At 50.3% G+C, this 24805-nt stretch overlaps 2 protein-coding genes across 3 annotated transcripts in view; both read right to left on the bottom strand.

Annotated features, from left to right (window-relative positions):
* Positions 1 to 1607: 1607 nt before the first annotated feature.
* Positions 1608 to 15994, bottom strand: znf384a (zinc finger protein 384 a). The gene is made up of 10 exons (XM_030346617.1): positions 15817 to 15994; positions 12911 to 12978; positions 11656 to 11896; positions 10227 to 10378; positions 9658 to 9734; positions 8946 to 9170; positions 6669 to 6836; positions 6239 to 6317; positions 5446 to 5604; positions 1608 to 4965 (listed from the first exon to the last, which is right to left on the bottom strand). Exons 2-10 carry the CDS (start codon positions 12971 to 12973, stop codon positions 4585 to 4587), a joined length of 1545 nt encoding a protein of 514 aa, XP_030202477.1. The 5' UTR covers positions 12974 to 12978; positions 15817 to 15994; the 3' UTR covers positions 1608 to 4584.
* Positions 15995 to 18760: 2766 nt separating this feature from the next.
* The window catches only part of flot1a (flotillin 1a), a 16168-nt gene continuing 10123 nt past the window's right edge, over positions 18761 to 24805 (bottom strand). For both annotated transcript variants that reach the window (XM_030346633.1, XM_030346632.1), the window contains exons 6-13: positions 24788 to 24805; positions 23041 to 23136; positions 22491 to 22643; positions 21618 to 21799; positions 20620 to 20665; positions 20293 to 20430; positions 19190 to 19354; positions 18761 to 18902 (exon numbers count right to left, since the gene is read on the bottom strand). The exon at positions 24788 to 24805 is cut by the window's right edge and continues 102 nt beyond it. In XM_030346633.1, the coding sequence (XP_030202493.1) occupies positions 18885 to 18902; positions 19190 to 19354; positions 20293 to 20430; positions 20620 to 20665; positions 21618 to 21799; positions 22491 to 22643; positions 23041 to 23136; positions 24788 to 24805 (816 nt within the window). In that variant the 3' untranslated portion in view covers positions 18761 to 18884. The remainder of the gene's footprint in view (positions 18903 to 19189; positions 19355 to 20292; positions 20431 to 20619; positions 20666 to 21617; positions 21800 to 22490; positions 22644 to 23040; positions 23137 to 24787) is intronic.

Below are 24805 nucleotides of genomic sequence, written 5' to 3' on the forward strand. Positions count from 1 at the left end.
AATACACAATGAAGCACAGGGGGCAGTATACAAGGAACAGCCAATCAAACGGCCTGCTGGAGGAGAGCGACCTCTGATTGGCTGCAGTTGACCAAGGCTGCAGTTTACAGACCTTATTTTTGTCCCACAGTGATATATAAAAAAAATATGAATTGTAATTGGGGAAAAAGGTATCCGTCAAGACATTTCAACATGCAATCCGTAAAACTAACTAGTCACTATTCAAATGTTAGCACTTAGTTTTACAAGTAACTGTATAATTTAACTATCAACAGAATGTTAACAATTGGAAAAGGCACAAGTCACTATTGAAATACTACTGAATAAGTGACTGGTAGAAATGAAATATATACTAGTTACAGCTGTAAAGATAAGCCAGAGGCAAATGGTTTATATCTGAACCACAAAGCACTTTAGGATTCAATGACAAAATTGTGCAAATTCTTACAAGCAACTTGGGAATCGTATATATCTAATGTAAATGTTCTAGTGTGTAACGCATTTTAGGAGTAAAACTAAAATATTTTGAACGGGGACCAATAACCAAAATATGAACAACTGTTAAATAGTGACTAGTTCAATTTACAGATGAAATGTAAAAATGGCTTGCCATATGGGTTAGTTATTTTCATAAACTAATAATAAGGTACGGACCAGAAGACCTGCCATATACACCTTCTGTGAGTGCTCCAACCAGAAGTCTCTTGTCTCCATCAGGTGAAAATTATATTGTGGATTCTGTTATTTTTTTATACATTTACAAATGTGTTTTGTATTTCCACACGGGCTGGCAGAGTGCCACGCCTTTGGTTTGTGTCAACATTCCAACGGATTTGAGTTCTCATCCCATAATATTTCATGCGGAGTGCAGATGCGTGTGTATCTACAGTAGACCCATCTGTGTCACTTTGGGATTCAACCTAACGTACAACTCCCCATATACATCTCCCCACTCCTCTCCTCTTCTCTCCAGAGTCGCACACGGGTGCAGGCTCCTTAGTGAACACAGTGGTGGATGGAAGGTTCGTACGAGGTCTCCTCACCCTGGAAGCACTTTGTAGACAAAACCCAGAACCATAATGGGCTCCTGTGCCTGACTGGAAAGGAACGAGGAGGAGAGGAGGAGAGGGAGAGAGGAGAGAGTGAGGACAGGAGGAGAGGAGAGAGTGAGGACAGGAGGAGAGGAGGAGAGGGAGAGAGGACAGGAGAAGAGGGAGAGAGTGAGAGGACAGGATGAGAGGGAGAGAGGAGAGAGTGAGGACAGGAGGAGGGACAGGACAGGAGGAGAGGGAGAGAGAGAGGACAGGAGGAGAGGGAGAGAGAGAGGACAGGAGGAGAGGGAGAGGAGGGAGAGTAGACAGGAGGAGAGAGGAGAGGAGGAGAGACAGGACACAAGGAGAGAGGGAGAGAGAGAGAGAGTGAGGACAGGAGGAGAGACAGGACAGGAGGAGAGGGAGAGGAGGAGAGGGAGAGAGGAGAGAGAGGGAGAGGAGGAGAGAGGGAGAGAGAGAACAGGAGGAGAGAGGGAGAGAGAGAACAGGAGGAGAGAGGGAGAGGAGGAGAGGAAGAGGACAGGAGGAGAGGGGGAGAGGAGGAGCAGAGTGGGAGAGGAAAAGAGAGAGAGGAGGGAGAGAGTACAGGAGGTGAGGGAGAGGAGGAGCACGAGGGAGAAAGTAGAGATGGAGACAAGAGTAGAAAAGGAGAGAGGAGAAGGAAAGAGGACAGAGTAAGGGAGGGGAGAGGAGAGGAGGAGAGGTCAGCGCTATACCTGCTGGAGGGCGGGGTTCTGTAGAGCTCTACCCCAGACCTCTCCTAGCTAATGTACAGGATACAGTTATGCGATAATGCCTCCTCCGTGCCAGCGTTTGGATGCTTGCACACACATCAATAACATGGAAAGTAATAACGTCTGGTTTCAAAAGGTGAAGCAACAGAAAAAAAACAAGAACAACAACAGCGTAAACAAACAAAACAACAAGAGAACCTTGTCAACAGTACCTATCAGCCATTTGGGTTCCACTCTCCACTCATCCGCTGGCAACATGGTTGCCTGGACGACTGTAGTCGAGTCTCTTCAGTTGAATTATATTCATTAAAACTCTTCACTCCCGTCACATTCATTCACTCACTTTGGCTTCTGCCCCACTCAGGTCCACACACGCCTCTCTGCTCGGTATAAAAATACATACATGTGGTATAATATAACATACAGTGGAATATAAACAATACAAATGGACCGAACGACCATGATGAGAACTAAGGGGATGAAGACCGGGCTTCATCAAGTGCTTTGCTTTACAACCCCCCACCCCCCCAAATCAATCAATCAATCAATACATTCATTAATGAATCGATCGATGGATGACTGTCTTTCAATACTTTGTGCAGGCTGGGTGCTGCTTTGTAAGTGCGGAGATCCACGCACTCATGCTGGTCCAATGTCGCCCAGACGATTGAGGACACGCCCTCTTCTTTGTTTTTGTCTCGCCTTTTTGTTTCTTTTTTCTAGGAAAGTGAGAAAAGTTTTTTTCTGTTTAAAGTTACAGGACACCGTCAAGCTTTCCCATGATCCTCCTTGTTCCACTGGTCCTCTTCAAGTCTTTGTGATTGGTCTGTTCTGTTTCCCCCCCCCCCCCCCCGTCCAAAGCTACCCAATCAGGGCTCCCCTTGATCGAAAGGTCAGAAAAAAGACCGGTCGAGACGTCCTCGGCGGCTTGTCTTTGGTCGAGCTCAGAAACAGTGGCAAGACGAACGACAACTGCTTAAAAAGGTAGCAACCATCCTTCAAACAATCCCATCGAGTCCTGATGATCCATCGCGATCCCATACTACGATATCACGGATTCTGATAAACACTATGGACCATCAGGACCCCGCCCGCAGCAGGAGAACCCGGGCCGGTTCCAGACGGACCAGCCCGGAGGGTTCCCGGGGTTAGCATCTTAGATCACCGGGAGCCATCGCTTTAAAAACTCTAGAAAAAGAAGGTCCTCTCTCTGAAGAGGCACATTGCCACGAGGAGGAGGAGGAGGAGGAGGAAGTCCTAGCAGTACTCTGGGGTCTCCACACTCCTCCCAGGAACAGTAAAGCACCAGGGAGAAACCTCCTCCCTGGTGTGCGTGTGTGGGGGGGGGGGGGGATGTTGAAGCTGGAATGTTTGGCCGGAGGTCCGTCACGCGGACCCCCTCCATCATCTCCCATGTGACCCGGCGGTCTCCAGTCCACCGGGGTGTGGCCCCCCAAGAGCCCCGCCCCCGACGGCGCCCGCCGCCACCAGCGTCACCACCGGGAGCCGGACCCTCCTGATGCTGGATGAGGAGGAGGAGGAGGAGGAGGGGGAGGAGGGAGAACCCTTGGTCCTAATGCCCGGGCCCCGACCGACCGACGCGATCCGGCGGGATCTGTTTGGAGGGGAGGGGCCAACACCTCGGTCAGAGCCTGCGCTGTGTTTTGGGGGGGTTGGAGGGTGAGGGGGTGCTACATGCGTCTCCATGGGGATATTTGGTCAAGTTTTGGGTCCTACAGAATGTGAGCCTTTATGTCCGTCCTGGTTGGGGGTGGGGGGGGAAACTGTTGGCCAACCGCAAATGGAACGATGTCCGCCATTTTGTGTGGTCTGATTGAACCCAATCGACCACTATGGGATGACTTTGAGACCCGGGGAAACACCAGTCCACAACAGAGGTGCGTTCAGAATCGGCGAACATAGCCGAACATTCGCAGCGAGCGCGTTGACTTTAAACGATACAATTTGAACGATTTTTAGACAACGTTCTAAACGTTTGTTTGAAACTAAACAAACTGTAAACAATCAAATGGCGACAAGAAAGGCCATTGTATTAGCTGCAGCCTCCATGATAATTGACGAGTTTACAGAAGAAGGTCTAGAAGTTGTCGATCTCGTAGAAGGTATAGGCTACTCCAGACAAGGTATTCGGATGATTCAAGAATAGAGGGCTACGTCACTGGATTTGTGCACACACACTGCGAACTCACGTTCAGATCACATTGGAGGATGCACAAGACATCAGTTGAAGTAAGAGTGTAGATAGGCTACACGAAACGACTTATCTTTTGCTTTATGTGTAGGAAAGGAATTAATGTTAATCTTCTTCTGGGAGCACATCTCTTGCAGTCCGTGATCCATGTCTGCTTGCGGAAAACTACCTCTTCTGACAGTGTGCCTATGTTCGCGAACGTTTGAAGAAATCGGCAAGCTTAACAGAACACGTTTCAAATCGTTCGCGAGCGACTTTGAACGCACCTCAGTGAGATATCTGACCTTCGAGACCCGGGGAAACACCGGTCCACAACAGGTAGATATCTGACCCTTCGTTACACTGATTACCGATGGAACAGGTCCGCTTTGAAATGTCAACTAGGGTAGCCATTTTGTGGGGGCCGGCGTTTGGAGGGTGTCCCTTTGGAGTCCGGCCGGGTCCGGTTCAGACTGGAGGCGGGGCGGACCGGGCATGCGGAGGCTCTGAACCCGGCCCGCCAAGAGGAGGAGGGACACTTCGTCGGCGTGGCGTTACCCTGGGAACGGGGGGGATGTGGAGTGTTGGGGGGGGGGCGGGGGGGCTCCTAGGAATTCATGTGCTCCACCTGGATGGCGGAGGTGGACACGGTGAGGCACAGGTCCTTGTGGCCCACCGACAGGTCGGCCACGCCCACCGGCTTGTACTGGAGCTCGCCGGACGACAGCGTCTTGTACTGGTGGAGGTCGAAGGGGCACTGGACCGCCCCCCCGGGCTGCTGGGGCGGGAAGCTCACCCCGGGACTCTGGTTCTGGTTCTGTAGCGACACGCCCCTGCCCCCGCCCCCTCTGCCGCGGCCACGCCCCCGGCCGCGCCCCCCGCCGCCGGAGGGCGGGGCGTGGGGCTGGTTGCCCCCGGCGACCCCCCCTCCCCCGGCCGCCAGGGGGTCGGGGTTGTGCTTCCTCATGTGCTTCATCAGGTAGGTCTCCTGGTCGAGAGAGAGAGAGAGTTAAGGTTCGAGTCTGCTGAAGGAAAAAACCAATTCCAATTGTTTAATTGACAGGTGTGTGGGATGGACAGGTGGCCAATTGACGGGTGGCTGATGGACGGGTGTGTGATGGACAGGTGGCTGATGACACGTGTGTGATGGACAGGTGTGGATGACAGGTGTGTGATGGACAGGTGTGTGATGGACAGGTGACTGATGACAGGTGACTGATGACAGGTGACTGATGGACAGGTGTGTGTTGACAGGTGTGTGTTGATAGGTGTGTGATGGACAGGTGTGTGATGGACAGGTGCGTGATGGACAGGTGTGTGATGACAGGTGTATGATGACAGGTGTGTGATGACAGGTGTGTGATGGACAGGTGTGTGATGGACAGGTGTGTGATGGACAGGTGTGTGATGGACAGGTGTGTGATGGACAGGTGTGTGATGGACAGGTGTGTTATGGACAGGTACGTACGGAGGTGTAGGAGCGGTTGCAGAGGCCGCAGGAGTACAGCTTGGCGTGTTTGACAGTGTGCGTGGACAGGTGCACCTCCAGGCTGGCGGCGTCCGTGTAACCACGGTTACAGTTGTGGCACTTGTAGGGCTTGTCCTTGTTGTGCTGCCGGCGGTGGGACTGCACACAGCCAATAGGAACACACGATTCACCAGCGAATGAGAACACACGATTCATCGACCAATGAGAGCAAACGATTCACCAGCCAATGAGAACACACGATTCACCAGCCAATGAGAACACACGATTCACCAGCCAATGAGAACACACGATTCACCAGCCAATAAGAACACACGATTCATCGACCAATGAGAGCACACGATTCACCAGCCAATGAGAACACACGATTCACCAGCCAATGAGAACACACGATTCACCAGCCAATAAGAACAGATGTACCAACAGCCAATGAGTACACATGATTCACAAGCCAATGTGTGTGTAGTTGAGTGAGTGAGGGAGTGAGTGTGTATGATGAAGCGAGTGATCGATTGAGTTAGCGAGCTAGTGTGTGAGCGTGATTGTATCAGAGTGTGAGTGAGTGAGTGAGTGAGTCGGAGTGTGAGTGAGTGAGTGAGTGAGTGAGTGAGTGAGTGAGTGAGTGAGTGAGTGAGTGAGTGAGTGAGTGAGTGAGTGAGTGAGTGAGTGAGTATGTGAGTGAGTGAGTGAGTGAGTGAGTGAGTGAGTGAGTGAGTGAGTGAGTGAGTGAGTGAGTGAGTGAGTGAGTGAGTGAGTGAGTGAGTGAGTGAGTTACCTGTAGGTTAGAGAGCTGGGTAAATGCCTTCTCACAGCCAGGATGGACACACTTATACGGCCGGTCACCTGTGTGGATTCTACACACACACACACACACACACACACACACACACACACACACACACACACACACACACACACACACACACACACACACACACACACACACACACACACACACACACACACACACACACACAGGTCAGAACAGCAGCCATCTTGGACCACAAGTGTCTTGTTCTCTGGTTTCGTTCCTAGTGTTGTGAGATGAGTCGACCTGAGATACCCTTTAAACCACACACACACACACACACACACACACACACACACACACACACACACACACACACACACACACACACACACACACACACACACACACACACACACACACACACACACACACACACACACACCAGGGGCCTTACCGTGTGTGCTGCTGCAGATGGCTGAGCTGCCTGAAGGCCTTCTGGCAGTAGGAGCAGCTGTAGGGCTTGGCCCCGCTGTGGATGCGGATGTGCTGGGACAGGTAGCCGGAGTTGGAGAAAGACTTGGAGCAGTGGGGGCACTTGTGGGGCTTGACCTCCGTGTGGTTGCTATGACGACGGGAGGGTCGGGACAGGAGAGAGAAAGGGAGAGAGAGAGACTGACGGGCTTCAGTATCAGCTCACGAGGGTTAGACTTGCTGTCAATGGCTGTGATTACACTTTGAGAGCATGTTCTTTATGCTGCAATCAAAGTACATACACACACTGCAGGCTCAGTCACCCCCATTCTCTCTTTCTCCCCTCCCCCCGGGCAGCCCTGGTTAGAGTGAGTGAGTGAGTGAGTGAGTGAGTGAGTGAGTGAGTGAGTGAGTGAGTGAGTGAGTGAGTGAGTGAGTGAGTGAGTGAGTGAGTGAGTGAGTAATTGCATGCGTGCTTGGTTGCGTGGGTGCATGCATGCGTGAGTGATGGGTTTGTGAGTGAGTGATGGGTTTGTGAGTGAGTAAGTGTGTGTATCTGAGCGCTAGACGACCAAAATCAGCTCTATAAAAACCAAACCCAACAGAGCAGAGAGTCTGCCTGAGGGGTAGGACTTCATCCATCAGTTTTATTTCGATTTATTCAAATGATCGATCAAATGGTTTTGGGCGAAGGTGCTGCAGACGGAGTATACTCAGATTACATGAATGGAGATGTGAGCGGGGTTATCAGCATGTAAACGCCGTACCGGGATTACAGCGAACGTAGCTGTACTAAACGCTGCACCCTCGATCTGCTGCAGTTATTACTAGTACTACTATTTACTGAGGATTGCTGAGCATTCGAATGTTAATCTGCTTTCTACACTATTGACCCTTTTCCACCGACAGTACCAGCTGAACTCACCTCGACCCGCCTTCTTTTGCGTTTCGCTTGCCAAAATGAGGTACCTGGTACCTGGTCATTTTTTAGTCTCACCTCCGTCGAGGTTCCCAGAGAGCTGATCTGATCCTCTTGTGTGACGTAAACAGGCTGCTGGCCACTGATTGGCCAGAGTGACGCCACTGGACGACTAATAATAATAATAATAATAATACATTTAATTTAGAGGCGCCTTTCAAGACACCCAAGGTCACCTAATGATGAGTGCGACGTCTGAGCCTGACACCTGACATCTTTAAATACTAGCATCAAACCGGAACTCGAACCACACCGGGCCGTGCCACGCTAAGTCTGGGCTGTACCGTCGGTGGAGAAGGGGCATTACAAAGGCAGATCCTGTTTGCTTTTGCTCTGATCGTCAGCTGGGTAGCAAAGGGTCTTTCTGGTGTGGCCTGAAACGGGCCAGTCACCTGCCAGTGCACACACACACACACACACACACACACACAGGTCAAGGGTCAGAACAGCAGCCATCTTAGGCCCCGTCCACACGAAGCCGATTTCATGGCGAAAACCGCAAAGGTCTTGTACGGTTCGGCCTCGCGTCCACACGAAGCCGGCGAATCCGCTGACCGAAACCGCAAAACTTCTGAAACCACCCTCGGAGGTGGTTTCAAATCTACCCGGTTTCGTTTTGGTTTCGTGTGGACGCCTGAAACCGACTGAAACCGCAAACCATGACGTCATCGCCCCGCCCCTCGACCTCCTAGCCAATGGCTCTTAAGCCCGCGGAGTCTCAGAAATCCCAACAAAATCCCAACGTTCTGCAGCATATCATGTCCCTTGTTGGGTTGCTAAGCCATTATTTATTGAGAATCTAGTTGGCCTTCGTAGAAGAGCTGTTTGTTTGTGTTGTTAGTGGTTCGGGGGGCAGCCTTTATGCGCATGCTCGCCTCTTCTTCTTCTGGATTTGTGTACCAGAAGCAGCGCCCCTTATGGGCCTGGAATGTTTACTACAGTGTTTCTACAGATCTATCCGGTTTCGCTTGGCTTCGTCTTTACGGAGATACTTCGAAACCGGATAGATCGAAACCGTAACGGTTTCGCCCGTTTCGGCTTCGTGTGGACGGGGCCTTATACCACAAGTGTCTTGTTCTCTGGTTTCGTTCCTAGTGTGAAATTAGTCGATTTGAGAAACCCCTTTAAACCTCATTAACACACACACACACACACACACACACACACACACACACACACACACACACACACACACACACACACACACACACACACACACACACACACACACACACACACACACACACACACACACACACACACACACACACGTGGCCGTACCGTGTGTGCTGCTGGAGGTGGCTGAGCTGCCTGAAGGCCTTCTGGCAGTAGGAGCAGCTGTAGGGCTTGGCCCCGCTGTGGATGCGGATGTGCTGGGACAGGTAGCTGGAGTTGGCGAAGGACTTGGAGCAGTGGGGGCACTTGTGGGGCTTGGCCTCCGTGTGCGACTTGGCGTGGATCTGCATGTCCGACTTGCTGAAGAACGTCAGCGCACACATCCGGCACCTGGGGCACAGCACAGGACCCCGCTAGAACCAGGACTCACTGGGACCGTGGTGGAACCATCACTAGAACCAGGACTCACTGGGACCCTGGTGGAACCATCACTAGAACCAGGACTCACTGGGACCGTGGTGGAACCATCACTAGAACCAGGACTCACTGGGACCGTGGTGGAACCATCACTAGAACCAGGACTCACTGGGAACGTGGTGGAACCATCACTAGAACCAGGACTCACTGGGACCCTGGTGGAACCATCACTAGAACCAGGACTCACTGGGGACCGTGGTGGAACCATCACTAGAACCAGGACTCACTGGGACCCTGGTGGAACCATCACTAGAACCAGGACTCACTGGGGACCGTGGTGGAACCATCACTAGAACCACGACACACTGGGAACGTGGTGGAACCAATACTTTAACTTCACAGAGCTGTTGCTAGGAGGACAAACCCTACCATCGCCATGGAAACCAAGGATGCTCTCTACCTGTAGGACTTGGGGCCATCTTTGTTGACGTGGTCGTCCTCGTCGTTGGAAAGGTCGTAGGGGTCAGCGGTGTGGTGCTGAGAGAGAGAGAGAGAGAGAGAGAGAGAGAGAGAGAGAGAGAGAGAGAGAGAGAGAGAGAGAGAGAGAGAGAGAGAGAGAGAGAGAGAGAGAGAGAGAGATTAGAGTTGGGCTAAATAAACGAACACAATAAATAACAAAATAATACTAACACTATTAAATGTGTGTATTAATACACACATTACAGGTAACATCTTGTTATAATGATGAAAGGTGTGATGTACCTTTTACACAGAAGATAAGGGTTCACAGAGAGGGTTAGACGGAGAGAGAGAGAGGGTTAGACAGAGAGAGAGGGTTAGACAGAGAGAGAGAGAGGGTTAGACAGAGAGAGAGAGAGGGTTAGACAGAGAGAGAGGGTTAGACAGAGAGAGAGAGAGAGAGAGAGAGACAGAGAGACAGAGACAGAGACAGACCGACACAGAGACAGAGAGACAGAGAGAGCTAACCTGACTCTGTCACATTTATCATCTCGGAGGTCTGTGGGCTACCTGTCCGCCGGCCGCCAGGTGAGCCAGGATCAACGCATCACTTCCTGCTGGGAGGACTCCGCCCACGCCCGCCAGTCTGCCCATCACCTGTTTCCTCTTCCTGCCCCGCTTCCCCGGGGTCGGCATGATGGGGACGATGTCATGCTTCTTATCTGATGATGGGAGAGAGGGGGGGGGGGGGGGGAAGAGAGAGAGAGAGAGAGAGAGAGAGAGAGAGAGAGAGAGAGACAAGAGTACTACAGTTCAGACGGTAGTACAGTATAGTATACAGTATAACAGTAGAGTACAGTTTGATTGAACACTTATTTCGAACATGTAAAAGAAAAACAGAAATATCATACAAAACATAATGATGTTACACAAAATAGAAAGCATAATTAGATACCTGAATGACAAATACTTGATAATTGTAACATGTTCGAAAAGGAGTGGGAAGAAGTTTACACTTATTTAATCCCATCCCTTCTCCTGACAGTAGAGATAGTAGAGTAGAGTAGAGACAGCAGAGTACAGTAGAGTAGAGACAGCAGAGTACAGTAGAGTAGAGACAGCAGAGTACAGTAGAGAGTAGAGGCAGTAGAGTACAGTAGAGAGTAGAGACAGTAGAATACAGTAGAGACAGTAGAGTACAGTAGAGACAGCAGAGTACAGTAGAGAGTAGAGACAGTAGAGTACAGTAGAGACAGTAGAGTACAGAGGCAGTAGAGAGTAGAGACAGTAGAGTACAGTAGAGACAGTAGAGTACAGTAGAGAGTAGAGGCAGTAGAGAGTAGAGGCAGTAGAGTACAGTAGAGAGTATAGTACAGTAGAGAGAGTAGAGACAGTAGAGTACAGTAGAGACAGTAGAGTACAGTAGAGACAGTAGAGTACTGTAGAGTACAGTACAGTAGAGAGTAGAGGCAGTAGAGTACAGTAGAGAGTATAGTACAGTAGAGAGAGTAGAGACAGTAGAGTACAGTAGACAGTAGAGACAGTAGAGAGAGTAGAGACAGTAGAGTACAGTAGACAGTAGAGACAGTAGAGTACAGTAGACAGTAGAGACAGTAGAGTACAGTAGACAGTAGAGACAGTAGAGTACAGACAGTAGAGTACAGTAGAGTACAGACAGTAGAGTAGAGACAGCAGAGTACAGACAGCAGAGTACAGTAGAGAGTAGAGACAGCAGAGTACAGACAGTAGAGACAGTAGAGTACAGACAGTAGAGTACAGTAGAGACAGTAGAGACAGTAGAGAGAGTAGAGACAGTAGAGAGAGTAGAGACAGTAGAGAGAGTAGAGACAGTAGAGAGAGTAGAGACAGTAGAGTACAGACAGTAGAGACAGTAGAGTACAGACAGTAGAGACAGCAGAGTACAGACAGTAGAGTACAGTAGAGACAGTAGAGACAGCAGAGTACAGTAGAGACACAGACGGACGGACGGAGCCCTGACCTGCGGCCATGATGCCGGAGACGGTCCCCTGACCCCCCCCCAGGTTCTGGGTATTGTGGGAGGGCTGGTGGTGGTGCCCCCCCCCGCCTCCCCCCTCCTGCTTGGGGACCACCCTGCCCCCGCCCGGCCCCCCCTCCATGGTGGGGTAGTGGGAGGAGGCGTGGGGGAAGGAGGGGGACGGACCCCCCTTCTCCGGGGCCAGCTGCTCCTTCATCTTGTTGAGGAACATGGCGTTCTCGATCTACCGCAGAGAGAGAGGGGGGAGACGGGGGGGGAGAGGGGGGAGGCAGAGAGAGGGGGAGACGGGGGGGGGGGGGGGGAGAGGGGGGGCAGAGAGAGGGGGAGACGGGGGGGAGAGGGAGGAGGCAGAGAGAGGGGGAGACGGGGGGGGGGGGAGAGGGGGGGCAGAGAGAGGGGGAGACGGGGGGGGGGGAGAGGGGGGGCAGAGAGAGGGGGAGACGGGGGGGGAGGGGGGGGGGGCAGAGAGAGGGGGAGACGGGGGGGAGAGGGAGGAGGCAGAGAGAGGGGGGAGACGGGGGGGGGGGGGAGAGGGGGGGCAGAGAGAGGGGGACACGGGGGGGGGAGGGGGGGCAGAGATGGGGGAGAGGGAGGAGAGAGGGGAGGCAGAGAGAGGGGGAGACGGGGGGGGGCAGAGATGGGGGAGAGGGAGGGGGAGACGGTGGGGGGGAGACGGTGGGGGGGAGAGGGGGCAGAGATGGGGGAGAGGGAGGAGAGGGGGGAGGCAGAGAGAGGGGGAGATGGGGGGGAGACACAGGGGAGACGGGAGAGGGGGGGGGGCAGAGAGGGGGGAGAGAGAGGGGAGATGGGTGGGGGGCAGAGAGGGGGAGAGAATCGGGGGAGAGATGGGGGACGGGGGGGCAGAGAGGGGGAGATGGGGGAGAGGGGGGGGGGCAGAGAAGGACATCAAGGGGGTGAGGGGAAGGGAGGAGGGGAGGCAGGTATGTGGAGGAGAAGTAAACAAGGAGAGAAGGAGAAGAGAGAAGGAGAGGAGAGAAGGAGAAGAGAAGGACAAAGAGAGATGTCACCTCCTCTTCCACGACCACCGACGGACAGATTGTACGGAGCTCTGGTGAGTGATCAGTAGCCATGGGTCTAGCCTCATCAATAGTCAGTCTCTGTCGTGCACCTTGTAGTGTTGTTGTGTGTCTAGTTGTGGCCGACTACCCATCACGTCCAGCACAGAAACCAAGCCGACCGCGTGTAGTGTGTTGAGGCAGGGTGAGCGGGGCTGTACCTGTCCTTGCACAGTTGGGACGGGCGACCAGAAGTATGCAGAGTTGAAATGGGAATCGTCCATAATGTCTGGAATCAGAAAGCAACACACTTAGAATGAGGCACTCTCCCTCATACACACACACACAGACACACACACACACACACACAAACACGCATATACACTGTATACACACACACACACACACACACACAAAGACACATGCACATGCACACAAACAGGGCCAACGACAACAGACCAAGCATAGCGAGGTGTGTGTGGTGCCACGGACCACCTCAACCAGAGGAGGACAGAAGCAGAGAACAGGCCGATGCATCAGTCCTCCAGGGGGTTATTATTATGGGATGCCGCAGCGATGAATGCTGTTCTGTGTGGTCCGAAGTGGACGGTTGATCTAGGTCAGGGGTATCCAACCTTTTTGAACCAGAGTCAGAGCTACCTCAAGGATACAGTCGTACGAAGGGCTACTTTACTTCACAGGCCTTTTCTGCAGGTGGATAGTTAGCCTGGAAGCTAATGTGACAGCTAATGTAATGTCTTTCCACATTGTGCCGCTTCGCAGTCGCAACAGTCTCCCCGCAAATAAGACACACAAACTTGTCTTTCACAGTTGTAAAAAATAACTCTTCCTACCAATCATTGTGAAAATTCAAAGTTTTCGTTCTCAACTCCGCAATGTTTTGGTTTATTTTGTGGGTAAACCCAGCAGCTAGCTCCAGATTTAAGTTGTGCTCGTTAGCTTGACTCAGCAAAAAGGGGCACGATACTGAACTTTACAAACAAGGTTAGAGTTCGTAAAACATTCGTTTTTTTTAAGTTACATTAAATATTTTCATTGCCATAAAATCGACATCAAGTGTTAGTCTTTTATTTATTCGTGCTCATTTTAGAACGTGACCAGGTGGCCGAGGCGACCAGGTTGGCTCCCCCTGATCCAGGTCCATCTGGGGGGTCCCTCACCTTGGTGACCCGAAGGGGACTGAGTTGATTTAGTCGACACTATTCCCAATCACACCTGATGGGAGTCTGGGTCAACATAGCTCAACTTGAATTGCTAAACTAGAATTGCTTAACCTAGAACACCATTTATGGATTACAATCGCTGCCACCCTTTTTTGTTAGGATTATGAGAGTAGAAATGGTGCTAGCATGATGACATCATCGCTCTCAGCGAACCAACATGGAGGGAAAGCTAACGGAGCTAATGATGCTAACAGAACCAACCATGAAAACAAAGCAAATGCAATGTCTGGTTGTCAAAGCAAGTTGTGATGTACGAGTTGAATGTGACGGAATAATAAGGGTTAACTAAATCTCATCATAATGACATGGATATTACCATGGGAACATGTGACCTATCGGGATGGCTAGATCTGAATTCACAACCAGATGCTGTCTGCGTATCCAGCACATGTGTGTCTTGATGGGAGACTATTCCTTGGTCAGGTATTTCAACCTACAGAACTAGCACTAACAAGTTGGGTCCGCTTAGCTCAGGAGGTAGAGGAGGTTGACTGGAAACCGGAAGGTTGCTAGTTCCATCCCCGGCTCCTCCAAGCTGAGTGTCGAGGTGTCCCTGAGCAAGACGCCTCCCCCTGACTGCTCCTAACGAGCTGGCTGTCGTCCTGAGTGGTTGACTCCGCCGTCAATGTGTGTGTCAACCATAGTAAGTCGCTTTGGATTTAAAGCGTCTAATAAATTGCAATAATGTAATTAAGTTCCTGATTTCCCCCCAATGTGAACTTTTTGTGCTGCATTGCAAGAAACACGAATGTGAGCGGACCGGCGGCTAGAGGAGAGGCGTGGTTCAACAGGTATAGCGCATGATGTCAGGAACTCCCATGTTTTTATTGATCGCCATGCGTTTGCATCTCACTAGCTGTGGTGGGGGGGGGGTTCATGTGCATCAGAGAGAAGAATGGAAGCACATTCATTAGTTAGTGCTGCGTCGGACAGACTCGTGCACACGGCCATAGTGTACACACACACACACACACACACAATCCGGCGGGGCTCGAGCGCCGACAACACGCAGTCCATCACACCGAGCTAGAGCGGTGAAACATGGAGCAGAGCAGATGAAATAGTACACGGTTGGTTCTCGGGAAACGCCTCCTACATAGCAGTCGGACCACCAGCAGCTAGGAAGCATAACAGGATACCAACGAGCCTCAGTGTGCGGCTTTGAGTGTGACACCGCGTCCTCCGCCCGCCGGACGCTGTTTACACATGTCCGATCCCAATTGAGACGTCTAATTGAGACGAGCGGCACGGACTCGCGCTCCGCATGCACCGTAAACAAGTCGGGCTGTCCGCGTCAGCTCCGGTCGCTGTACGTGTCATCCTAACGTTTACTGAGCATTGAGCATCTTAACATATATTGAGGCCTCCGTATATGTTAAGATGACACGAGTCCCTGCAGTGGGCCACTTCCACCCCATGCACCGATTCGGAACATGAAGGCCAAATGACCTGCATTCCGCCTCCATGTATGTGGAGATGAAGCGGGTGACAGGGACCAGGGGTGACAGGGTCCAGGGGTGACGCGGACCGCTGGGCTTGTTTACGGTGCGCCCCCCGCGTGGCAGGGAACGGGAGACGAGACTCTCCTCCGTTAACGTTCACGAGCTTTTGTTCGAGGACTCCCGAGGCCCGCCGCCGTGGGTTCGCCTCGTCAACGGAACCGCTTCCCGGTGCCTTCGCTACCGGTTGTTATTACCCCCTCGCCGTGAAAATAAAAAAAAGATGAGGTGGAAAAAAAAAACGACTTGGGTGTAAAAAAAAAAAAAAACGATGAGCGGTTGAGGGAAGAAAAAAAAGAAGCGTCGACGGCTTCGCATGCAGACTTCCGGCGGTACGAATAGCGCTCACAAAAGCGTGTAAATCAGTAAGTAGTTGTTTGTTACCGGTAGAGTCGAGTCCCCGGTGCCCCCGGTGCCTCCTCCGGACGGGACGGTGGGGAAACTTTGTCCAAATCCGCCCCCAGAAACCCCCCAAAAAGGCCTTTTTTCCTCCGTTTTCCCCCCCTCTCCGGTGGGTCTGCTCGGGTCCTCCGCCGGAGCCTTCCGGTGGGTTAATATCCGGTGTGTTAGGGGTTCTGTTCGGGGTAAAAACACTAATAAATTATATAACATGATATTAATGAATGCTGGGTGGTTGTTTTGGGTTATAGTGAGTTATAATGCTGTGTGAATGCTACAGGGTTACGTCTATGTTGAACCACTGCTGTCAGCTTGGCCAGCTGATATGACTGAACTTTTAACTATTACCAGCCTATTTAGTTAGGCATTATCAAAAGCAACTTGAAGTGAATTCAGATACAATTGATCGGGGCACAGGTTAGAGTTAGGGTATCTTCCTGAAGGATGCCTATATGCCGATATTTGGGATTGAACCAGCATCCTCGGTGAAATCCTATAATACCTTATTGACTGGGTGTCAAAGCCCTTACAACTAGGCTATGGTGAACCCGTATCAAAGCTGAAATTAATACCATATTTTCCTTTAGGCGGCTCCTTTCTTCTTAATATTTTAATTTAAGTTTTTGTTTGATTTGTTAGCCTACGTTAAGTTGTTGATTTGAATAAATAGCACGCATACATAAAAATGAATGTGTGTTATAGCTAGGGTAAAGGACACAGAGCGAATCAAGTTTAATAAGTATAATTGTTATAAGTAGTTTACAACCATCCATTATTGTTTCCATCTCACCAATCAACACACACACACACACACACACACACACACACGTTGTTAATATGTTGACAAAGCAGTTTATTCAGTTTAAATGCAGCTACACTTGACACTCCTCTTCATTTATTAATAGTACTTTATATATGAACACATTTCTTGGTGCACACAGCAGCATGTGAGGAACACAGAGGTCGCCCTCGATTGGTCATTCCTCGTAAATTCAAACCAAACAAACAGTGTTGTTTAAGAGGGTCATGTGACTGATCTACAATAGCTACACATTGTGAGTATATTGTTAACTTTTTGGTGTAATACCCAACATATGGCATTTGGTTTAGGACAGGCAAATACATATTAATTACAAAATATTAACTAAAAGTAATAAGGTTAGGATTGATTTCCAACGGTGGGGTATTTTGATATTCAGTTCTGCTACACTTATAATATATTACTCTATTTTTCATCACATGCTTGAATAAATAGATCAAGGCTTATTATTTGGACACAGCCTAGCGTCTCACTACACGGCAGTGAACAGAATTTTGGCAAACAACAGAATAACACACATGTGGGCTCAATAAATAGGTTTCTGTGAAGGATCGACCCTCATTCAATCTCAGCGTTGATCCCCTCTGGACCCATGGGAGGGAAGTGAACATTCGAGAGCATGTATCACAGACCCATACAGGGGCTAACCCTAACCCTAACCCAGCAGCACCACCTGAACAGGGACACATGACCCATGGCGATCCAGAGAGTGGAGGTCGACTGATCATCAAGTCGAGGAACACAGGTACGTTATGACGAAATACACTTTCATAAATAATAACAATAGCAATAAATAAATAATCAGTTTCACCATTCTCACTGACGCAAATGTAACAACTTCAATGTTCGCTGACAGTTGTACCGTCACAGATATCATTAATGAGTGGAGGCAAAAGATATTCAGATGTAAATATGAAGGGATATTTGAGTAGGCCTACTTCTAACATTTGAAGGTAACACAATTTCACGTCTAAAACAACGACTTTAGAATTGTTGTATACTGCGAAGTCACATCCCCATCATACAAACACAACCAGGTCATAAGTTAAAAAATGAGAATCTTTACAAAAAACTGCATAAAACCGAATCTATGGCAGCGAAGATAGCATGATATTAACGGACCGATTACTGCTCGAGGAATCAATCACAATGAGTAAAATAATGTAAACACACAAGCACATGATTGTAGAAACAACAGAATACTGCATCGCGTGGCTTCAGCCCGCTGGTTCCTTGCACATGATCCAACAAACACAGGCGAGAGACAGAGGGCGTAGAACGTCCAATATAACCTACCGAAGGTGGACTATCTGTTAACATTACTCCAGAGCTAAGGTTGAGGTAAAAATTAGTTAAGAAATAGTTAAAACTAAAGCTGCGCTAGAGCCAAGATCGAGTTAAGTTTTAGTTAAATAAGCGCTTGGATGAGGTTAAGTTGTACGAGATAGGCTAGAGCTAAGATGCACTTGCGGTTTGGCAGCAGGTTGGCAGTTACGGCAGTAATGGAGGAGAGTCAAACACACAACATGGAGAAAAACCACCGGGGAGGGAGGGATACATGGTCGCTTTTGGGGGACATGTTGGTAATGTCAAAGTCTGTCGAAGATGCCACTACAACAAGTTTCATTACGCAACAAAGTTATGCAGCATGTGACCCATACATATTGATTAAAATAATTGATCAGGGAAAATGTAGAGTTTCGGGGGTTTAAGACAAAATCTTTAAAGATTTAAATCGTACTGTAACCAGCATGACGTTTTTTATCCAATATTTCTAATGATATGGCACATGAACGGAAAGACGTGGGAGTGACCGACATGGAAAGTGACGTCACAACCCGAGAGAGTGACATCACAACCCAGGACGGAGACGTAGGGCAGTGACGTCGCAACACAGGGCAGTGACGTCACATCACAGGGCAGTGACATCGCAAACCAAGGCACTACCCAAAGTAGCCCAAGGTTTCCCAAAGTAGCCCACGGTTACACACAGTAGCCCACGGTTACACACAGTAGCGAGAGTACGTGAGCCCTGGCCAATGGGGGACAAGACAGATGCAGGGTAGGGGTGTGGTGAAGCCTTAACACAATGGGAGGGGGGGGGGGGGGGGGGGGGGGTCTGAAGGGTACACAGGGGGCGGTTGGGAGGGGCGGGGTTAGTAAGGCAGTAGAGACATGCAGCAGACCCAGACGGGGTATTGACTGGCCGGCCACAGGGTCCAGAAGACCCCCTTCAGCCAGAACAGGTCACCTGGTGGCGTGGGGGGAGGGAGGGGGGGGGGGGGGGGGGGGGGGGAGAGAGAGAGAGACAGAGATGTTATTAATAGTGGGTGTAAGGGAATACTACTTACACAGCGGGTTTGTGTGCATTTTTCATGTGTGTGTTGATAGATGCATATGCATTTGTTTATCTGTGTGTGTGTGTGTGTGTGTGTGTGTGTGTGTGTGTGTGTGTGTGTGTGTGTGTGTGTGTGTGTGTGTGTGTGTGTGTGTGTGTGTGTGTGTGTGTGTGTGTGTGTGTGTGTGGGGGGGTTTTACCTGGGAAATGCGGACACCAGTCAGTTTCTCCACCGTCTCCGGGAGGCGTGTCATGATGTCTAGCACCTCCCCCGTCAGCTTGGACGCGCCCACTTCTCCGCCCCCGCTGGAAATCATCGTCACCTTGTGGGCGGAGGCGAGGGGCCTGGCAATCTCTTCCGCCATCTGGTGGACGACAGGGGGAGGTCAGCGCTGATCCAGTAAATCCTTGCACGTTTCAATTTCCCAACACTCTGTTAACATTTTTTAATTAGTCTAAAAATAATTTTTGGATTTTGGATGGTTTAGGGAATGTGTGGGTTCTGATCTAGAGAGGTGGTTGAGAGGGTTAGTGTGTGTTTTGATCTATAGAGGTGGTTTAGAGGGACAGTGTGGGTTCTGATCTATAGAGGTGGTTTAGAGGGAGCGTGTGGATTCTGATCTAGAGAGGTGGTTTAGAGGGACAGTGTGGGTTCTGATCTAGAGAGGTGGATTAGAGGGACAGTGTGGGTTCTGATCTAGAGAGGTGGTTTAGAGGGACAGTGTGGGTTCTGATCTATAGAGAGGTGGTTTAGAGGGACAGTGTGTTCTGACCCACAGAGAGGTGGTTTAGAAGGACAGTGTTGGTTCTGATCTAGAGAGGTGTGTAGAGGGACAGTGTGTTCTGATCTATAGAGAGGTGGTTTAGAGGGACAGTGTGTTCTGATCTATAGAGGTGGTTTAGAGGGACAGTGTGTGTTCTGATCTATAGAAGTGGTTTAGAGGGAAAGTGTTTGTTCTGACCCACAGAGAGGAGGTTTAGAGGGACAGTGTGTTCTGATCTATAGATGTGGTTTAGAGGGACAGTGTGTGCTCTGATCTATAGAAGTGGTTTAGAGGGACAGTGTGTGTTCTGATCTATAGAATTGGTTTAGAGGGAAAGTGTTTGTTCTGACCCACAGAGAGGTGGTTTAGAGGGACAGTGTGTTCTGATCTATAGAGGTGGTTTAGAGGGACAGTGTGTGCTCTGATCTATAGCGGTGGTTTAGAAGGACAGTGTGTTCTGACCCACAGAGAGTTGGTTTAGAAGGACAGTGTGTTCTGATCTATAGAGATGGTTTATAGGTGGTTTGTAAGTGTCTGACCAGAGGCAGTTTCTCCAGCAGCATGTCCACCATGGCTCCCTCTTTGTACTGCTGGAAGGCTTCGGCCTTCTTGGCCATCTGCTCTGCCTCCGCACGGCCTTTGGCCTCCACCGCAAAGGCCTCCGCCTCGCCCTTCATCTGCAGAGGACATCACATCTGAGGTTAGGTACAGATGTGATACCGAGGGAAGGTACAGATGTGATACAGATGTGAAATAGAAGTAAGGTACAGATGTGATACAGATGTGATACAGAGGTTAGGTACCAGATGTGCTACGGATATGACACAGAGGTTAGGTACCAGATGTGTTACAGATGTGGGACTCACCCTGATGGACTCTGCCTCAGCCTCTGCTGCCATGATCATTTGGAGACTGTAGGGACAGACAGAAAGCATAGTTGGAAAGACGGGAAGAACCGTTTGAAAGACAGGAAGTACATTAACAAACACATGAAGTACAGTTAGAAAGACAGGATGTACAGTTACATGGACAGGAAGTACAGTTAGAAAGACAGAAAGTAGACTTAGAAAGGCAGGAAGTAGTTAGAAAGACATGAAGTACAGTTAGAAAGATAGGAAGTACAGTTAGAAAGACAGGAAGTACAGTTAGATGGACGGGAAGTACAGTCAGAACGACAAAAACGGTAAGGTACAAACAAAATGACAGGAAGTACAAACAAACACATGATGTACAAAAGTTAAGTAGTTAGAGATAGATTAGAAGGACGGGTAGCACAGACAGACAGGCAGACAAAAAGACAGGAACAGTAAATTGACAGACTTGAGATTGTAATGTTGATTAAGTGCTATACAAATAAAATATCATTGAAAAATTGAATTTAATTGAATTGATTTGAATTGAATGATGGGGAGAGAGAAGGGAGGGGGGACCGATAGAGAGACAACCACCGTATCAACACAAAATCAAGTATCAAGGTCAAATTTTCTCTCATAGTAAAGTGTACAACCGCCTAGGGCTGCTCGATTATGGAAAGAATCATAATCACGATTATTTTGGTCAATGTTGAAATCACGATTATCCAAACGATTATTTCTTTAGATTGAAAACATGAAAATATTTGAAAGAACGTCTTTGAAATTTCGGCTTAAAAATACACAAAATGTTCAAATCAAAAATAATGTACCGATATGTTTCCAGCTGTTCTGCACTTTCTATAAAACAGTTAATAAAAAATAAAAAATCGAAAACTTTTAGTTTTCTGATTGTTAGACGCTAAACTCGAAACCGCGACCGATATTCGATCAATCGCCCAGCGCTACAACCGCCGGGCGCCGGTGAGAGCCCGGGAGGGCGGCGGCCTCACCGCTGGGCCTCGGCCAGCCTCTCGGTGCGGTATCGCTCAGCCTCGGCGGGCCTCTTCACCCGGGCCTCCAGCTCCATCTCGCGCCGCGTGATCTCCTGCTCCTGCAGCAGGATCTGCTGCGCCCGCTCCACCACCTGCACCTGCATCTTCTCCTCCTCGATGCACTGCTTCGTCTTCGCCACCTGGTGGTGGGAGGGCCGCGTTACAGCAAGGACGACCGGAACAAATAAAACCACAACAACAACAACAACAACAACATGGTGCGTCTTCTATCTCACTGAGCTTTGGGGGACGATATTACAATGGATATTATTATTTAAAAAAATACATTCAGGCATACAAACAACAACAATATACTACTACTACTACTACTACTACTACTACCACTACTACTACTTCTAATAATAATAATAATAATAATATGCTAATTCAATTTAAATACCTAAAGTAAAGTAACTTTTGAAAGTTTGAAAGTCAAATGTTAGGTTAGAACTAGTCTGGCTGAACGGTAGTGGACAGCGTCTGTTGCCTAGCGTCGGATTTCACCGCTACTCCTCCCCTTCCGGTTGCCCTTCCGGTTCAAAATAATTTCCCCCCGGCACTATTTTGCATGGACACCGCTGCTGCTTCCCGGGCTTAGCCCCGCCCCTAGACGATTGTGATTGGTTTTAAAGAAATAAAAACAGGCCCGCCCAGTTTCCCCACGGATAGACGGCTCGAGGTAGCGTGGCTCCAGACCATTCTACTTGCTGTAGTTTGGTCTGGCTTTGCGAGACTAGGTTTGAACTGAATTGAGCTCTTGGTTGCTAAGGAAACGGGGGTGGGGGAGGGGGGGGTGGTTATAAGGGTGTGGAGGGGGGGGGGGCGTCGAACCTGCAGCTGATAGGCCATCTCTGACTCGGCCTTCTTGGTGAAGACCTCGATGTCGTAGCTGGCCTTCTTCAGCTCGTAGTCCCGCTGGGCCTTGGCCATCTCGATCTCGTTCTTAAACTGAGCAGAGATCTTCTCCTGCATCGCATGGGCCTCCTGGAGAGAGAGAGAGAGAGGGGGGAGAGGGGGGAGGGAGGGGGAGGGGAAGAGAGAGAGGGGTGGGTGGGGGAGGGGGAGAGGGAGGGGGAGAAAGAGAGGGGAGGGAGAGGGACGGAGAGAGAGAGGGGGGAGGGAGGGGGAGAGAGAAGGGAGGGGGGAGGGGGGAGGGGGGAGGGGGGAGGGAAAGAGAGGGAGAGAGAGAGACAGGGGGAGAGAGACGGGGGAGAGAGAGAGAGCGAGAGTGGTGGTAGAGATGAGAGTGACGAAAGTGGATTAGTAGAGTGGTCTGGTTGTCAGCCTGTTGGGGGGGAATCAAAGCAGGGGCCGTGGCGGGACAGAGAAGGGTGGTATGGGGACACTGGTCCCTGGTGGGGGGGTCTCCGGGGGGGCTCACCCTGATCACGGCGTCCCTCTTGTTGAGCGCCTCCCCGATGCGGGCGTCCTTCTGGACCTGCGCGGTGCGGGCCTTCCCCAGGGAGTGGAGGTAGTCCTGGGGGGGGGAGGAGGGACCGTTAGGCCCCCAGAACCCAACCGGCGGCCCCGGCCGCAAGGAGCTACTTAGCAGGTCTCCAGAACCTTCCACCTAACAGGCCCAGAGCTACGAATCATTAGCAACATCAGCAGCAAGGAGCTAGTTAGCATGCTAGGTCTCCAGAACCTTCCACTTAACAGGCCCAGAGCTACGAATCATTAGCAACATCAGCAGCAAGGAGCTAGTTAGCATGCTAGGTCTCCAGAACCTTCCACCAGACAGGCCCAGAGCTACGAATCATGAGCAACATCAGCAGCAAGGAGCTAGTTAGCATGCTAAGGTTCCAGATTCCAATCTCTAGCTACAGCAGCAGCAAGGAGCTAGTTAGCATGCTAGGTCTCCAGAACCTTCCATCTAACAGGCCCAGAGCTACGAATCATTAGCAACATCAGCAGCAAGGAGCTAGTTAGCATGCTAGGGTTCCAGATTCCAATCTCTAGCTACAGCAGCAGCAGGGAGCTAGTTAGCATGCTAGGTCTCCAGAACCTTCCATCTAACAGGCCCAGACCTACGAATCATTAGCAACATCAGCAGCAAGGAGCTAGTTAGCATGCTAGGGTTCCAGATTCCAATCTCTAGCTACAGCAGCAGCAAGGAGCTAGTTAGCATGCTAGGTCTCCAGAACCTTCCATCTAACAGGCCCAGAGCTACGAATCATTAGCAACATCAGCAGCAAGGAGCTAGTTAGCATGCTAGGGTTCCAGATTCCAATCTCTAGCTACAGCAGCAGCAGGGAGCTAGTTAGCATGCTAGGTCTCCAGAACCTTCCATCTAACAGGCCCAGACCTACGAATCATTAGCAACATCAGCAGCAAGGAGCTAGTTAGCATGCTAGGGTTCCAGATTCCAATCTCTAGCTACAGCAGCAGCAAGGAGCTAGTTAGCATGCTAGGTCTCCAGAACCTTCCATCTAACAGGCTCAGAGCTACGAATCATTAGCAACATCAGCAGCAAGGAGATAATCCACTTTTTTAAAACAAACACAACTCAAAAACAATAATGAACTTAAAATGGCGGATTAATTTCTTCTCCTTTGAGTATATGGGGACAAGATTCAAGAAAACTTTATTTATCCCCAGGGGGCAATTAAGGACCGGAATGTCCTGTGGTCAAGGTGTTTGAATCCCAGCTTAGAGGTTCTGGGTTCGATCCCCGATATCCTTGTCCTGGCCTAAAGGCTCCTCCAGAGCCAGGGGCCCAACACCCAAATGTCCCTGGTTCGAAGAATTTCCGTTCTTCTGTCCTTCTGTCTGAGCACCTGGGCCCGCCCTCACCTTGTGGCCGCGCACCAGGTGACTGCACTGATGGTCTCACCTTGTCGTCGTGGCGATTGTCTCACGTGGTCGTCGTGGCGATGGTCTCACCTGGTCGGCCTGGCGATGGTCTCACCTGGTCGTCGTGGCGATTGTCTCACCTGCTTTTCGTGGTGATGGTCTCACCTGGTCGGCCTGGCGATGGTCTCACCTGGTCGTCGTGGCGATTGTCTCACCTGCTTGTCTTGGTGATGGTCGCACCTGGTCGTCATGGCGATGGTCTCACCGGCCTGGCGATGGTCTCACCTGCCTGTTGTGGTGATGGTCGCACCTGCTCGTCGTGGCGATGGTCTCACCTGGTCGTCGTGGACGTC

Source organism: Gadus morhua, chromosome 22, assembly GCF_902167405.1.
Source record: "Gadus morhua chromosome 22, gadMor3.0, whole genome shotgun sequence".
In the NCBI taxonomy this organism is placed as follows: domain Eukaryota; kingdom Metazoa; phylum Chordata; class Actinopteri; order Gadiformes; family Gadidae; genus Gadus; species Gadus morhua.